This window comes from Nicotiana tomentosiformis, chromosome 7 (genome assembly GCF_000390325.3).
Source record: "Nicotiana tomentosiformis chromosome 7, ASM39032v3, whole genome shotgun sequence".
Taxonomy (NCBI): Eukaryota; Viridiplantae; Streptophyta; class Magnoliopsida; order Solanales; family Solanaceae; genus Nicotiana; species Nicotiana tomentosiformis.
Genome location: NC_090818.1, coordinates 24,855,276 through 24,873,321, shown reverse-complemented (window position 1 = coordinate 24,873,321; position 18,046 = coordinate 24,855,276). Strand labels below are relative to the sequence as shown.

Sequence of the window (18,046 nt, the reverse complement as noted above, 5' to 3'; positions counted from 1 at the left end):
CCAGACATCCAGATGCTCAGAGCAATAGCGAACAAGATTGTACTAACTTTGGACTAGTATTATCTCCCTATTTATTCAAGTGTGAACTGTTTATACTCTAAAACAATGAAGATACACATACAATGGACAGCCTAAACGCTTTCCTGTACACACTAAGAAGTGGAGTATATAAAAGAAAGAAAAGAAAAAAGAAGCACCTGTACAGAATATATGTTACAGAAGTTACAAGTTGTCATAAAAGTCATGAATTTTATCCTTTCTCCTTATGATAATCTTTTAGTACCTTTTCACGCTCTGCTGGAGTTGCAGATAAGAGCCATTTGCTAAACTGAACCTCTTCCATGCCCATGAAACAGGCAATGAGGCTAAATTGGTTCTTTTTGCGCATCTTTATAGGATTGCCAGTTCCTACATTCTCCTTCCCAGTTATGGCATCTGATTTCCTCTTCCCAACGGTTGAACACTCTGGCTGCCCTGGAGCATTATTTAGATGCACAGTCTGTTCTTTTTTCTCTTTCGTCACTGCTGGTCCAAGGTCAACAATGTCTTCAAACCGATGAGCATATACAATACCTGGGCATCAAAAGGTCAAATGAGCAATAAAGATCAATGCCATTGTATATCTGTATCCTACAATTTTGTTTTTGTAAAGAGACATCAGCCAGTTAATTGAGGTGAAGAAAGAACTTCAATATTGCTGCCAAAAAAAGAAAAGGAAAATAAAAGATAAAAGATTGTCAACCATTTCAACAGCTTCGAGAATCTTAAGGTAAGAACAGTATAGCAGATTTCTTAAAAGAACTACATCGATCCTCTTAGTTCTATCTTATCAAATAACCAAGTAATATTTTCCTTCTTTCCATTCAGTGCGATCAATACCTAGAGCTAGAACAATATTGACCTTCCTCTTCTTTTAGAGAATTTTTTTACTTTGGGTGCCTCCATAATTACCATTCTTTTCTTTCCTGTTGCCTTTCCACAATGGACCTTCAGAGCAATTCTAATTTATCAGAAACAAACAAAAGATGAACTCACCGAGGTGTTCAAGCATTGGAGCAACTGCTCTGCCCTCCTCTTCTTTATGTTTACTGCTTTCAGGTGCCACCAAAGATGCTGTAGTTATTTCTTTCTCAGGAACAAAATACATCCCACTCAAATCCTGTTTTGAATGAGTTCCATCTTCCTTTCTCTTGTTTTCATGTAATTCAATGATCTCACTTGTGAAGAGTTTGTCAGATAGATCTCTGAAAAGATTGCAGATACCGAATAGCTCCCCTTGAAACTCCTTACAATCCTGAAAGTTGCAGTCTGAATAAGTAATCATTTCCAACTGGAAGAATGGTACAGAAAAAAAAAAATTTAACCCGAGGAAACAAACAAAGAAAAGTAATTTTCAACCTGAACTCCCTCGAAATAGCGTTTTTCCATTTTTCCAGAGACAGCAATGTTTGATAACTGCTGTTTGTAGACCTGACGAGTGTAAACAAGTTCTTCAAGAGAACCGGCCGCAAGTAGGCGGAAAACAACAACATGCCGCCTCTGTCCAAATCGGAATGATCTGTCCTGGGCCTGCAAATCTTGGGCAGGATTCCAATTTGGATCAAATATCACTACACGATTTGCACTAACGAGGTTGAGGCCAAGTCCACCAGCTTTTGTTGATATAAGGAACACCTAAGATGAGAACAACTTAAAATTACAGAAATGATAAAGAGAAGTAAAGTTTAATATTACTAAAATTGTTCTATTCCATATTAATAAAGAGGAATGGGCCTGAATAGAGCACAACTGGATGCAGAGGATTCATATAGCCAACCCCCAACTAATTTGGGATTGGAAGAGTTGATTGATTCAAAAATCTACCTGTTTGCTAGGACTAGAGTTGAAGTCGTCGACTAGAGACTGGCGCAGGCCAGTTGGGGTGGAACCATCAAGCCTTGAAAAGCCATAGCCTTTGCGTATAATAAATTTCTCAAGTATGTCCAGCATCCTGCTCAGGACAATTATTTTTAAAAAGAAGGGAATTAAGACTAGAGAAAAGATAAGACATGCCTGAAAAGCTATGCAATAAACGCAACATATATATTTCTATAAGCATAAAACAGATCCTTGGGTGACTCTTGCTGTTTTTCAGATTCCACAGTAACGGAGTTGCAAAACAAGAGAAAAAGGGATATACATCTAGTAAGCCTCATAAGAAGAGACGGATCCTACTTATCCCAAAAAGCAAAAAAAGATGGAGATCCTCATTAAAACCATTCACAGCCCTCAGGTTGTCATAACAGTGCACCACTACCAGAGATCAGATCGGAAGTTTTTGTGATGCTGCTCTAATTCTAATCCAAGATAGGGGTTAGGCTAGCAAAAATCAAACAGCAATTGTTAAACAATCAGATAATGTGCATTGACCTTTCTTCAATTTGGAAGATCAGATAGAAATAAAAACAACTTTACAATTTTATAAAAGGAAAGGAAAAGAGAAACCCATAAATTAAAACTCACACAAAATCAGAAGGCTAAATGTTTTAAATTTAGAGAAGTCCCATCTCTCAATTGGTTAGAAGTACTATCTTCAAGAAGATAGTCATTAGACTATTACTAAAAATATTCCTTAAACTAGTTAGCCCATTAGTGTAATTAATTTCGACATATCTCCAACAACAAAACTCAGCTGGTCTAATATCAAATAAAGCAGGAAAAAAGCTCTTACTCATGCACTCTTTTGAATTGACATAATGTGATAGACGATAACTGAGGAAGAGAAATATTGATAGAGAATTTAAGATATCATCATAAAAAGTAATCAAATGACAATCATGACTGAAGACAACAACAAAAGGAACTGCCTCAACGCCTTAAAATACAAAATAATATGGCGTTTTTATCTCCATCACAAAAAGGAGTAATTATATTTGTTAGCCAAGCACCTAGCTTTTTGCAAGCATTTGCATGTTTCAGTCACTCAAAAGGATAAAAGAACTGAATATTGATAAAGTACCTTACAGAATAGCTGAAAAGAAGAATCTTGTCACCTTGTGAAACCCAAGAGGACATTAGTTTCTCCAATGCTCTCATTTTCCCGCAATGTTCAACATTACTTAAGCCCAAGAAACTCTTATTCTGAGTATGCCCTCCTACCAAATCAATGTCCTTACCAAATACAGCAGCAGCAAATTCTGCATCTTTTCTTTGTTTATCTGGATCATCCCTTGGATTAGGCTTGATAAGCTCCAAGTGATTGCTTATCTGCTCAGAGAGCTCCAAAAAGTGAGGATACAAAATGATGAAAGAGGGACGGAAAATAATTTCAAAAGAAAAGTAAATAGGATTGAGGGGTACCAATGTTGCAAATAACTAGAAAGTCGAATGAAATAACATGGTTATGTCCACCCCATACTCCACCATATGACAAAGAATCATTATTTTTAAAGGTAATGGCAGATCTGAGGTCGTAAGAGGTACTCTTCCTCTTTAATTTTCAAGAAATGTTCCCGAGTCTTCTTTTCTCTTGTTTCATTAACATTTTTTTTTAAAGAGGGAAGAAAGATTAAAAATCAGAATTCAGAGACCAAAAAAGAGGATCACACTTTTAACATGTTCTGCTAGACAACAATGCATCCACTTCTAATAGCAAGTTGATAAGTAGAAACAGCATTGGTTAATTAATTAATTTTGGGTTAATTACTTAATTTATGCATCATCTGAAACTGAGGGTTCCTAGATGTTCATCATTTTCCTTCTCTATGTTGTCTGACTCGTTTTGCATCTGGCAACCTAATCTCATTTTCTTTCACTTTAGGAACATATCTCTAGAGCAGCATTTTTCCTTAAAAGAAACTAGAGAACTTACTTTGAGATTAGATTTTCTACATCATTGACTATCAAGGAATCATAGTACAGATCTATCAAGAGACAACCAAGAGAAAATTCATTAGGGATAACCTGCTGGAGCTTCATGAGACAAGGAAGAACGACACAATAAGGGCATGAATCACAACCATCTGGATTGTCCCTGTGAAGGTAAGACCAGATGATACCATCTGGAACCGTCCTTCTGCAACATTCGACTTGCTTGAGAGGGCTTCCACAACTACAAGGGAGATCCTTATTGATAAGGCATCGTACCTCAGGTAACTGTAGCATTCTCTGATAAACCCGTTTTTGCAGTTCACTCATTGCACAAAATACAACATTATCTTCCTTCCCCAACATGAGATGTCCAATAGTTTCCTCCTTTGTCCTTCTTAACAAATATTTGCGCAGAACTGATACTAAGTGCTGTTTTCGCTCATCAGCAACTCGAACAAATCTATCTGGAGCACTTGATCGCTGACCATGTTTAAGGGGCTCATCGTAAAATTCTCGGAAGTGTTCACGTGTCCCCAAGCAACCGGGTATCACCCAGTCGAACAGATTGAACAATTCCATTAATTTATTCTGCATTATTGTTCCTGTAAGACCATAACGTTTTAGGGTCTTAATTGCTAAACATGCCTTGTACAGTTTTGATTTCTCATTCTTAAGCCGATGGGCCTCATCAATAATCACAATCTCCCAATCAACATCTGATAAAATGTGTCCATGGATTCTGTATGTATCAAAACTGGTTATAAGTATCTCCACTCCACGTGCTTCTAGTCTCTCAATCATTAAATCACGGTTTGGCCCGTGATAAATGCAAACACTAAATGTTGCCCACTTGGAAAACTCATTTTCCCAGTTGTGGATCAAAGAAGAGGGACAAACTATTAGTACAGGGACCCTTGTTCTTGGGTGTTCTTTCGAGACTGTTGATTCAGGTAAGTCTCCATCCTTACCAAATACAGCAGCTAAGAATGCAATGCTTTGGATGGTTTTACCAAGTCCCCTGTTCCAAGCATATGCCATAAAAAAGGAAAGACAAGGAGAAGAGACATTATAATCACAATATAAAATATAAAAATTTGACAGTTTACAATAGCATTAATAAGTGTATATGACTGTGCGTAACATGACCCGACAGCTGATGCTCATCACTTGTACAAGTTAGGCCAACACTATACAACAAGTAGTATCCACCATAACACCCAAAAAGAGAATCACAAAGAAAACTCACATATCATCTCCAAGAACTCCTCCATGATTATTCTGATACAAGCTATACAAAAATTTCACTCCTGCTCGTTGATGCTCCAAAAGCCTACAGTTTATAGATGCTGGAACCTGAAAAAGAAATAAAGGAAATTGCTAAATATGTAGTCAATCATTACACATCATAAACTGGGTAAAGAAGCAAGTATGAATTTATATCAACAGGTAACAAAATGGTCCACATCTCTTTTTATTTCTTGATTTTGTTTCAAGATTCATTATTTGGAAAAGGGCTGTCTCAAATGGCAGAACAGTTGTACTTATCTGAGAAATCTAGTAATTCTTATGGTCAGAGAAGATAAGAGGTTTTACTCCAAAAGACATTGAATGGTTCCTAACCAAATATGAAGACAATGGTCTGTCGTTACCTAACAAACCTAAAAACCAAAGAGCAATCTTTCAGTTAAAATTGAAACCTTCTCAAGAAAAGAAACAAAGAAGAATGTTCCTATTGTTTCCACAATGAAGATAAAAAGAAAATTACCACCTTTGGCAGAAAAAATCTGTATTCCGTATAAATAAGAGGAGAAATTGCAAAAGCAGATGGAAAATATCCATATCAAAAGCCCATCCCCCTTGGCTCCTTTTGATTATAATCCAAATGGCATTAACACTTAAAGCCTCATATTTAATGGGAGAAGGGTAGAGGGACAAGTCAATTATCCACCGAGGTTCAAACTATGAGCCAGGTTATTTACTGGTTATTGTTTTTGTTTTCCATCTATTTACTGGTTCTTATGATTTTGTTATTATTTCTATGGTTTTTGTTGATGTTACTGATATATTGTCTCTTTTCGTCTTCTTGAGCCGAGGGTCTATCAGAAACAACCTCTCTACTCCCTCAGGGTAGAGGTAAGGTCTGCGTACACACTACCCTCCCCGGACCCCACTTGTGGGATTTTACTGGGTCGTTGTTGTTGTTGTTGTTTAAACTATGAGCCAACTGGACCTCAGGATTTCTCGGTTATTGAAAAAAATTCATCTTTCCACCCTTCCTTATTCAAGATGTTTGTCTCCTCCTCCTTAAAACTCCTTGGAGATCCAACCAAAGCTTAAGCAAGGGACTAAGTCATTCACCAAAACCACGGTCTAGATATCGTTTTCAACTTACCACAGTGCTGAGCAAAACCAACTAGAGCACCGCCACAGTCATTAACAAATTAATTTTTCTATTCAGGGAAATCTGATCAATCACATTCTAATTAAGGAGTTAGCTCAAAAATCTATCAATCAAATGAAGCCCAAAATAAGTCAAAGCATACAATGTTCACATTCACAATCAATAAGCAAATAGCACAGGATCTCAAAATACTAACTTTCCAATATAAACAGAACCCCATTTGTGTAATTTTGAAATTGAACCAACAATTTCAAAAACTATAAGTTTAAAAGGGCTCAAAAAAATTGAATCTTGATTATATGGGCCAGTGAAAAAATCACCTGGACAACAGGCTTTTGACCCGGTGAAGACAGAACCAAAGGCTCGTAAGGTCCTGATTGATCTAGCAATAATAAATCCAATTTGGGCCTCCCAAACCCAACGGGCTTTTCTTCTTCTTCCTCCTCCTCCTCTGATTTTTCATATTTGCTTTTCAAATCAAAATGGTTCTGCTTATTGGGAGTTTGTGGTGGTTGAGTTTGAAGCAAAGAAGTGTGATCCTCGAGTCGTAGAAGTTGCTGGGACAAAGAAGATTTAGGGGGTTTTCTAGGGTTTACAGATTTTGTGTCGAAATTGTACGAACTTGTTGAAGAAGATTGTGAGAAAGATGATTGAATTGCAGTGCAGGGCTTGAGTGTCTCCTTGAAGCTGTTTAAAGACATGGGAAATTGTAATTCTTGAAATTATTTGCAACGTCTCCAGAATTTGTTAGGAAGTGTTCGTTTCCTTTTTCAAATTTGAAGAGCTTTTATTGTTTCTAGCCGTCAATTTTGCAACCGCATATCTCCATTTTTTTTTCCAATAAATAATTTGAAACAAGACACTTTTAATTGTTTAGGTTCTTTTTAATAGAAACTAACAGAAAATAACAATTTAACAATATAGAACACAATAATATACAAAATCAAAATAAATAAGCAATTACTAAAAACAAAAATTAATAATTTGGAATTAACAATATATATCATGCAAACAGTTTCAAGTTACAATCACATCATGCAAACAGTTTCAAGTTACCATCACTATTTTAAAAGGCATTTCGGGGCTAGCCCTGGGGCGAAGCGTACCAAAAACGCCCCGAAGTGATGGTGTGGGGCGAAATTCTTAAGAGGCATACGCCCGGGCGTTTGAGACGCATTTTTTTAGTGAGGTGTAAGCCCTAGAGACTTTTTTAAATTAAAACAAAATTTGTTGAATAAGTCCTTCATATAATACCCAAATTCTCAAAAGTTAGCTTTGTAATTAGTCAAAATTTTTAAAAAGGAACTGAAATGTATTAAATTTAAAAGTCAAGACCTTTTTTATTGATTGAAGTCCTAATTCATAATCTTTTCCAAAAATTTATTTTGTCCGCTAGTCTGCTAATATCTCCCAAGAGCAACGAATATTCAATTATTTTTTTACAAATATAAAAAAAACTTCATTATCCTTCATAGAGCAAGTTCAAAGTTCAAATTGTAGGTTAGTCCTCTTTTTTGTTCCTCCATTTTAGAAAACTCTATTCTTTTAGACTCAAGTTACTTGTGCTTATAAGTAGCATATAATAGATTATTTTGACTAATATTTTGTGGGGATGAAGCGCGTGCGCGCACACATACACACATACATACATACACACATACATACAGATATATAGATATATATATATATATATATATATATATATATATATATATATATATATATATAGTTTTCTTCAATTTTTATGTAATTTTACCTGTTTATAAATATTTATTGCAATTATATTATTTTATAAAATATTAAAATTAAATACCTATGGGGCTTACGCCACGTGCCTCAGGGCTTACGCCTCGCTGAAACATATGTAAAACGTCTCGTCTTACGCTCACGCCTTTTAAAACACTGGTTACAATCAACAATGAACTAATAGTATATTATATACCACATCTTATTAAAACAATTAAGTAAATAATTCCAATATGATATGAATAATAAACTAATCTAACAAAGAAAATAACAAGAACCATTCACTTATATATATATATATATATATATTCACATATTTATAGTTTTCTTCAATTTTATGTAATTTTACCTGTTTATAAATATTTATTGTAATTATATTATTTTATAAAATATTAAAATTAAATACCTATGGCGCTTACACCACGTGCCTCAGGGATTACGCCTCGCTGAAATATATGTAAAACGTCTCGTCTTACGCCCACGCCTTTTAAAACACTGGTTACAATCAACAATGAACTAATAGTATATTATATACCACATCTTATTAAAACAATTAAGTAAATAATTCCAATATGATATGAATAATAAACTAATCTAACAAAGAAAATAACAAGAACCATTCACTTATTTTATATTAACCCTTTCATAAAAGGAAAAGGTGACAAGGGAGGTGCTAGTGGAGAAAGATGAAGTGAGGAAAGTCAAGTAGGGATTACCAACTTGTTGCTATTGCGAAATTTTCTCCCTCAAAATATTAAGCACATAAATTCTTTTTTTAATTTTTTAAATTATAAATAGGGTAGGAGAAAGGGACTTAAAAAAACAATTCTGAGCTGTCATTTCTACTAATCCAGCAAAGCCTTTGCTACTATCTTAACAACGTGTAGAAATAATTTTTTAACTTCGTTAATGATGTGAAAAATAATAGTATAGAGTAATTTTTCAATGAAAGATAAATTGAAAGTTTATTTAAACTTTTCCCGGATCTTAGATTCCTCCGTATACTTGTTTTCCAACAATTCTTCCGTATCCTTTATTATTCAGAATGCATTATCCAAAATAAACGAAGCATATAATCAACAATATCTTGATATCATCGGGCATGTTATAAATAGAATTATACTTTAGTGAATGTCTATATTTTAGAGAGATTTTAGGATTTGTTACTTGGTGGCTAAGTCACTTTTCCCCTATAAATAGGGAGTTCTATTCCATTGTAATTCATCCCTGATCAATAAGAATTCTCTCCACTTTTCTCTGCAATACACTTCTTCTTCTTTTATTGTTTTATAACACGTTATCAATACTAGACTCTAACTAATTGAGTAGAGGGCGGTTATTTTAATTTGTAGATATACTATTGATTAGTTGTATAGCGTTTGAGAAATTAGACCTCCGTGGAGAGAAGATAAAGAAATTTGCGTGAGACTCTTGGGTGAATACATTGATATTCCTATACTAGGAATCTGCTTCGGTCAACAGGCTTTGGGATACGTGCATGATGCTCAACTTGTACATAATATTGAGTATAATGATTGTCAATTGTTTCATGAACTTCCTTTAGGAATAAATTCTGGATTTAAGGTAAGTATTTTGCCTTATTTTTCTCTTTTAATTTCTTGAAATTCTATAATTTGATTTTAAATACAAGCAAAGACAATAAATTTTACTTATAACTCTAGTAGAGTTTGTAAGAAATTATAACCATCCGAAGTGGTAAAATTTCTATGTCTTACCATGATCAAATTCATGTATGATTGTGGGCACAAGAAGTGAAAACCCATACAATTGAATTTGCTTCACTCTCATTCCCTTAAGAGAATGTGATAGCAGTATGTGATAAGTCTGAAAGAACACTAAATTATTACCATGAGGTATCAATGCGTGGACGTGGCAATAGACGAAATTATAATCGTCATCATTGTGGTAATGAGAACAATAAGGATTCTCAAAATAATTTCATTATTATGGCATGAATGATTATTGATCACGTACCTATTGTAATTATCCCAAAATATTATGGAAATGTGATTATTACAGGGCATAAGTAATGGAAACAACATATCTTGGCTATAATGATTTTGACCATGACCATAATGGTATAACTTTCTCCTTGAAAGAGATATTCACCATATGAATGTTGATGAATATGTGGTAGTACAAAAGTAATTGAGAGCTCTTGAAGAGCCAATTATTACTATTTTGGAGAAATAAAATTGATTATCAATAAGGCATTGTATCGTACTAAGTCTCAAAGAAACTTATTGAGTTTCTAAAATATTCGCGAAAGCGGTTGGTCATGTTGAGACTATAAATAAAGGAAAGATTAATATCTTCTATTACTGCAATTTGTAGCGAGATAATATTTAGGTAAAAAGTTACCTGCTTTATTCTTCAGTTTGTACTACACACATAAAAAAATGCTACAATAAAGTGGAATTTTATTGATATAAAAATTCATATCATAATAAACTTGAAGTTTATTGATAATTGCACATGTCATAGTTTAAACTTGAAGTTTATCAATATTGATAATTTATCCAGTTAGTATAATTGATTTAGCCATGTTAATTTAAGTATGATGTGCAAAAATAAAAGAGAATTCACATGGGTAAATATTAAAGAACTAGAAAGTTCTTTACGAATTCTATTATATTGTTTGTTCTCATTAATTAATAGACCAACTAAAATTGAGATTTAATCTCATGAATGCTGAAAATATTAAAGGTGAATATGGGCCCATTCATCTGCCATGTATACCACATAAGATGCATCTATGAGATGGTACCAACATGAGCGGTTGGTCATGTTGAGACTATAAATAAAGGAAAGATTAATATCTTCTATACCAGCAGGTACCCGAGCTCACTAGGGGTGTGTACAGACTCCTAAGGGGCTCCTTCAGCCCAAGCGCTATTATCCGCACGCACAACTCACGTGCTGCATAGACAACTCACGTGCTATAGTATAATATATGGATTTGCATGGACAACTCACTTGCTGCACGGACAACTCACGTGCTATGGTATAATATCTCACAATCAGGCCCTCGGCCTCACTCAGTCATAAATCTCTCCAGCCTCTCGGGCTCTCAATAATCATGAAAATCAGCCCAAACAATAATGATATGATGCATCAATAATGAACAATAGAGGCTGAGATAAAATAAACAAGTAAACTATGACTGAGTACAAAACAACAATTTAGCAGATAATTCAACATGTACATGATCTCTGTGGGTACTGTACCAACACATAATCTAAACATGATTTGTGGTTCAATTTCTCTACTACATGGAGAATATACAGATAACAACAGATTATTCAACTACATAGTTCTATGGAATTTGACCAAGTCACAATTCCTATGGTGCACGCCCACACGCCCGTCATCTAGCATGTGCGTCATCTCAAAACCGATCACATAACACATAATCCGGGGTTTCATACCCTCAGGACCAAATTTAGAACTGTTACTTACCTCAAACTGTATAATTCTTTATTCTGCTATGCCTTTGCCTCGCGAATCGGTCTCCAAATACCTCGAATCTAATCATAAATAATTCGATTCAGTCAATACAAATTATAGGAATTAATTCCATATGAAAATATAAATTTTCTAACAAAATCTGAAATTGCACGCAAAACAATTGCCCATGGGGCTCACGTCTCGGAACCCGACAAAAGTTACTAAATTCAAAAGCCCATTCAACCACGAGTCCAACCATACAAATTTTGCCAAATTCAGACATCAACTCGACCTCAAATCTTCAAATTAAACCAAGAGGGTTTTTCTAAATTTTTCAACTTAATTCACCGATTAGATGTTAAAAACAACCATGGATTCGGGTAATTTGACCAATACTAATGTGATGACCCAAAATGTCATCTTTAAATTTAATGATTAATTTTGTATTTTAAGACCTTGAAAAGTACTATTTATCATTTCTCGACTTGCGTGCGCAGTCCGTAAAATTTTTCGAAAAGTTTTCAGGTGAAAAATGAATTAAAATGTGAATTAGAGCTTTAAAACTCAACTGAGTTGACTTTGGTCAATATTTTGAGCAAACGGATTCGGATAAGTGTTTTGACAGCTCCGGTAGGTCCGTATCATTATTTGGGACTTAGGAGTATGCCCGGAATCAAATTCCGAGGTCCTTAGCCCGAGATATGGAATTTTGATAAAAAATTAAAAGTTTAAGTTCAAATAATGACCGGATGTCGAATTATGTGCAAATAACCCCGGAATAGAATTTTAATGATTCCAACAGCTCCGTATGGTGATTTTGGACTTAAGAGCGTGATTGAAATTTTATTTGGAAGTCCGTAGTGGAATTAGGTTTGAAATGCCGAAAGTTGAATTTTTGAGAAGTTTGACCGAGGGGTTGACTTTTTGATATCGGGGTCGAAATCCGATTCTGAAAATTTTCATAAATCCATTACGTCATTTATGACTTGTGTGCAAAATTTGAGGTCAATCGAAATTGATTTGATATGTTTCGGCGCAAAATATAGAAGTTGGAAGATTTGAAAACTCATAATTCGATTCGATGCGCGATTCGTAATTTCGGCGTTGTTTGGCATAGTTTGAAGTCTCAACTAAGTTCATATTGTATTTTGGGACATGTTGGTATATTTGGTTAAGGTCCCGAGGGCCTCGGGTGGATTTCAGAAGGTTAACGGAATGGATTTTGGACAAAAAGGAACTGCTGGAATATTTCTGCTGCAGAAGCTATTTTTGGACAGCAACCGGTGCAATCGCAGAGCTGACTTTGGAAGCTTATATCTCGAAATCTATAAGGAATATGAATATTATCAAAACATAAAAGTTGTAGCCCTTTGGTTCTAGTTTCCAGAATAATAAACCATTTATCATTCAGACATTTATACAAAATGTTATGATCGATTGACTGAAGCTGGTACTGCAGATTTTGGCTACAGCAGTGTGCATTGCCAGAAATTTCTGCTGCACAGGGCTGACTTTGGGAGCTTATATCTCGCAATCTATAAGGAGTTGGGCGATGAGAAAAACATGAAAGTTATAGTACTTTGTATCTAGTTTGCAGAACTTTAAACCGTTTGGCAGTTGGACTTGAGTACAAGAAGTTATGATTGATACACTACAGGCTGTCGAGGAAGAGTTTGATGTTTTCAACATAAGCATGTAATGATCCAAAAGTCCATTTTTAGTTCTAGAGATTGAAATTCGATTTTGAGACTTTTGACATTTTGATAGTGAATTATAGGAGTGATCTGGAAAGTTTGGTCTAATTTCATCAAGTCGCGATTGAGTTTTAAGCGCGAAATATGAGTTAATTGTTTAACGAGCGAAATTGGTATCACATTGAGCAAATGAGCTCCGAATTGAGTTTCGATTGAACGAATGGGTTCGTAGTTTTATTTGTGACTCATAGGAACAAGAATCGTCGAATTCCGAGTTCGTATGATGGAGTTAGAGCCTTTTTAGTGAAATAAAACTGCTGGTGTAAATAGTCCTGGTGTGCACCTTTAGCGACCAGATGTGACACTTTTAGCGACGGGATTGGACTTTTAGCGACCGGAATAATGTTTTTGGGGCAGAAACTTAAGGACCAAAAATGGTCATTTCCTTCATTTCGTTTTGGAGTTTTGGAGCACGGTTCTTGGGCGATTTTGAGGATTTCTTCAAGACTTCAACTTGGGTAAGTGTCCTATATACAAATGTGATTATATTTCATAAATCCATGGTCATATTCATCATTTATTTCAGATTTAAATGGAAGAAATCAAGGTTTTTGCAAAATCTTCCAAAAACAAAAATTTAAGATTTGGAGGTCGAGTTGTTATCGGATTTTGATAAAATTGGTATGGGTGGACTCGTAATTGAATGCGTTGTCGGATTTTATAAGTTTCGCCGGATTCCGAGATGTGGGCCCCACGGGCAAAATTTGAGCTAATTTCGGATTTTAATGAAAATGTAATATTTTCTTATGAAATTGATTACTATAATTTTTGTTGACTGTATCGAATTAATTATGACTAGATACGAGTCGATCGGAGTCGGAAAAATCGAGGAAAAAGCATAATACTTGGTTAAATTGGATCAGCTCGAGGTAAGTGACTTGTCTAACCTTGTGTAGGGGAAATTTCCCCTAGGATTGATATTGATGTGATTATTGAAATGTATTGAAAGTCGTGTGCACGAGGTGACGAGTGTGTGCACGGGCTAAATTGCGAAAGATTATATTTTAAAATTGTGTAGATCACTGTTGCGCAATTATTAAATTATTTTATCTTGTTATATTCTTCATCATTGATCTGAGATATATACTTCAAATTTGTTTGATCTTTTCTTACTAATTATTTTACCTGTTTATTTGAAACTTGGTTTCTTTTATTCTGTGCATTATTTGAAGGTTGATTTTCTTTAAATTAAATATTATTAATATGAAGTATTTGATATTTTTAAACTTGATATTGAAGCAACGTAGTAAAGATTTTGAAATATTATTTTCCTAAATTATTTACTCCTGAATATTTTTATTTCTCATTGTGAGGGAGCCGTGAGCTCTTTATTGTGGAAAACTATTATTGATAATTTATTTTGGCATGAGCCGTGAGCTCTTTATTGTGAAAAAATATTGTTGTTTAATTATTTTGGCAAGTTAAATTATTTGAGCACTTGAGGTGCAAATTGTGATATTGATACACATGCGGTGGTATAAGGTCTGGGTGTTGAAACACATGCGGTGAGATAAGGGTAGCTTGATACGCGTGGCTAGTAGGGGAACTACTAGAAGTCATGCGGTGTGATAAGGGTAGCTAAAACGTGGGATGCTATTTCGGAAAAAAATATTTTCTTTAAATAAATTGTGAAGGCTCCCGCGGTGATATAAGGAAATGAGATATTGTGAATTTATTTATGATTTGGGACTACGAGGCGGTAACTCGGGAGTGCCCTTGTTGATATTGATTTATGGCCATAGTTGCTTTCGATTAATTGTTGTGATTTTCATAAAGTTGAAGGAAATTCTGTTTTGATTCCACGAGATATTATTTGCAATTATTTGATGTCATTAAATGTGACATACTATTTGATTCATTTTCAATGTCAGTTTATTTTACTATATTGATAAACATTTTTCCATGCCATTATTATATTTCAGTAGGGCCTCACCTGACCTCGTCACTACTCTACCGAGGTTAGGCTTGGCACTTACTGGGTACCGCTGTGGTGTACTCATACTACGCTTCTGCACATCTTTTTGTGCAGATCCAGGTACATTTTACCAGCCTAGACGTCAGTGAGTTACTTGCGCACGGAGACTTCGAGGTATATCTGCCAGCGTCCGCAGACTCCGGAGTCCCCTTCTATCATTTTATGTTGCTTCCTTATATTTTATTTAGACCTTGACATATAGAGATATTGAGAATAAATTCTTAGAAGTTTGTGACTTATTTCTAGCGGGTTTTGGGAGTTGAAATTGTTTGAATTATAGTTTATTTATTTCAGATATTTATTATTATTCCGCATTGATAGGCTTACCTAGTCTTAGAGACTAGGTGCCATCACGACATCCTACAGAGGGAATTTGGGGTCGTGACAACTAAGTTAAGAACACTTACCCCGTTGTTTTTCTTGAAAATCTCCCGAAAATCACCTCTTCCCGAGCTCCAATTCATCAAAAATGGAAAATGGGACGAAGTCCCATTTTCAGAACTTAAACTCTCTGCCCAGCGATTCCTTCTTCGAGAACACAACATGTCCCTCGCGTTCGCGAAGCACAATTTTGTGCTGCCCAATTTTTCTTCTTCGCGAACACGATTCTTCACCGGGCTGCTCAATCGCGAACGCGTCCTCACCATCGCGAACGCGAAGACCAATTTCCCCCAGGCCGACTTTCCACTTCGCGAACGCGTAACTTTGGCCCTCGAACCTTCGCGAATGTGTGCCCTCGTCTCTAACGCGAAGCACAAAATGGGCCATTCCAAATTTCCCCTTCGCGAACGCGTGAGTCCCTTCATGTTCGCGAAGAATAACATCACTACCAGTAAGCCAGCAGCAGCAACCCAGCCAAACTTGGTCCGAAACCACGCTGAAACACACCCGAGGCCCCCGGGACCTCAACCAAATATACCAACAAGTCCCAAAACTCATACGAACTTAGTCGAAGCCTCAAATCACATCAAATAATGCTAAAAACATGAATCACACCCCAATTCAAGCCTAATGAAATTCCAACTTCTACATTCAATGCCGAAACATATCAAATCAAGTCTGATTGACCTCAAATTTTGCATACAAGTCATAAATGACATAACAGAGGTATTCCAATTTTTAGAATCAGATTCAGGCCCCTATATCAAAAAGTCAACTCCCCGGTCAATCTTCCAAATTTAAATTTCTATTTTCGCTAGTTCAAGCCTAATTTAGCTACGGGCTTCCAAATAATTTTCTGGATACGCTCCTAAGTCCAAAATCACCATACGAATCTATTTGAATCAACAAAACTCTATTCTGGGTTTGTTTACACATAAGTCGACATCTAGTCACTATTTCAACTTAAGCTTTAAACCTTGGAACTAAGTGTTCCAATTCATTCCAAAACATCACCAGACCCGAACCAATCACCCTGGCAAGTCACATAACAACTGTAAATCATAAATTGAGCAGTAAATGGGGGAACGAGGTTGTAATACTCAAAACGACCGGTCGGGTCATTACATTCTCCCCCTCTTAAACAAACATTCATCCTCAAACGGGTTTGGAATATACCTGGAGTGTCAAATAGGTGTGGATATCTGCGCCGCATCTCGCGCTCAATCTCCCTTGTAGCTTCTCCACCTGGCTGGCCTCTCCACTGCACTTTCACTGAAGCTATGTTCTTTGATCTCAACTTTCGAACCTGCCCATCTAAAATGGCCACCGGCTCCACATCATAAGTCAAATTACCATCCAACTGCACTGTACTGAAATCCAAAACATGATACGGATCTCCGACATACTTCCAGAGCATAGATACATGAAACACTGGATGAACACCCGATAGACTAGGCGAAAATGCAAGTTCATAAGCCACCTCTCCAATCTTCTTAAGTATTTCAAAAGGCCCAATATACCTAGGGCTCAGCTTGCCCTTCTTCCCGAACCTCAACACACCTTTCATGGGTGAAATCTTGAGTAGAACCTTCTCCCCAACCATGTAAGCAACATCACGAACCTTCCGGTTGACATAAATCTTCTATCTAGACTGCGCCGTGAGAAGCCATTCCTGAATCAATTTAACCTTCTCTAAAGCATCCTAAACCAAATCAGTACCCAACAGCTTAGCCTCACCAGGCTCAAACCAACTTATCGGAGACCAACATTGTCTCCCATATAAAGCCTCATACGGAGCCATCTGAATGCTCGACTGGTAACTGTTATTGTAGGCAAACTCCGCGAGTGGTAGAAATTGATCCCAAGAACACCCAAAATCTATAACACAAGCATGTAGCATATCTTCCAATATCTGAATAGTGCGCTCAGACTGTCCGTCCGTCTGAGGGTGAAATGCTGTAATCAACTGAACCTATGTACCCAGACCTCACTGTATTGCTTTCCAAAACTATGATGTAAACTGCGTGCCTCGATCTGAAATTATGGACACTGGCACACCGTGTAGGCGAACAATCTCGCAAATATAAATCTCAGCCAATCACTCTGAAGAATAAGTAGTACCGACTGGAATAAAATGTGCGGATTTGGTCAGCCGATCTACAATCACCCAAACAGCATTAAACTTCATCAAAGTCTGTGGGAGTCCAACTACGAAGTCCATGGTAATACGCTCCCACTTACACTCTGGAATTTCTAACCTCTGAAGTAATCCACCCGGTCTCTGATGCTCATACTTTACCTGTTGACAATTTAAACACCGAGCTACAAACCCCACTATATTTTTCTTCATTCGCCTCCACCAATAATGCTGCCTCAAATCCTGATACATCTTTGCGGCACCTGGATGAATAGAGTACCGCGAACTGTGAGCCTCCTGGAGAATCAACTCACGCAAACCATTTATATTAGGCA

The 18,046-nt window shown here is 36.1% G+C and overlaps 1 protein-coding gene across 2 annotated transcripts; it reads right to left on the bottom strand.

Annotated features, from left to right (window-relative positions):
• Positions 1-37: 37 nt before the first annotated feature.
• Positions 38-7,051, bottom strand: LOC104121471 (switch 2). 2 transcript variants are annotated; one of them, XM_009633481.3, is made up of 8 exons: positions 6,571-7,047; positions 5,096-5,202; positions 3,943-4,867; positions 2,999-3,246; positions 1,864-1,990; positions 1,399-1,674; positions 1,036-1,294; positions 38-573 (listed from the first exon to the last, which is right to left on the bottom strand). In XM_009633481.3, exons 1-8 carry the CDS (start codon positions 6,949-6,951, stop codon positions 251-253), a joined length of 2,646 nt encoding a protein of 881 aa, XP_009631776.1. In that variant the 5' UTR covers positions 6,952-7,047; the 3' UTR covers positions 38-250. The 2 variants fall into 2 exon arrangements, with proteins under 2 accessions (XP_009631776.1, XP_070037502.1); XM_070181401.1 differs by having other exon boundaries at positions 467-697; positions 6,571-7,051.
• Positions 7,052-18,046: the final 10,995 nt, after the last annotated feature.

Coding starts and splice junctions, on each gene's coding strand:
- LOC104121471 (XM_009633481.3), bottom strand. CDS start 6,951: ATGTCTTTAAACAGCTTCAAGGAGACACTCAAGCCCTGCACTGCAATT. Junction 5,203..6,570: donor GTCAAAAGCCTGTTGTCCAG/GTGATTTTTTCA, acceptor TTTCTTTTTCAG/GTTCCAGCATCTATAAACTG. Junction 574..1,035: donor TCCAATGCTTGAACACCTCG/GTGAGTTCATCT, acceptor TTTGATGCCCAG/GTATTGTATATGCTCATCGG.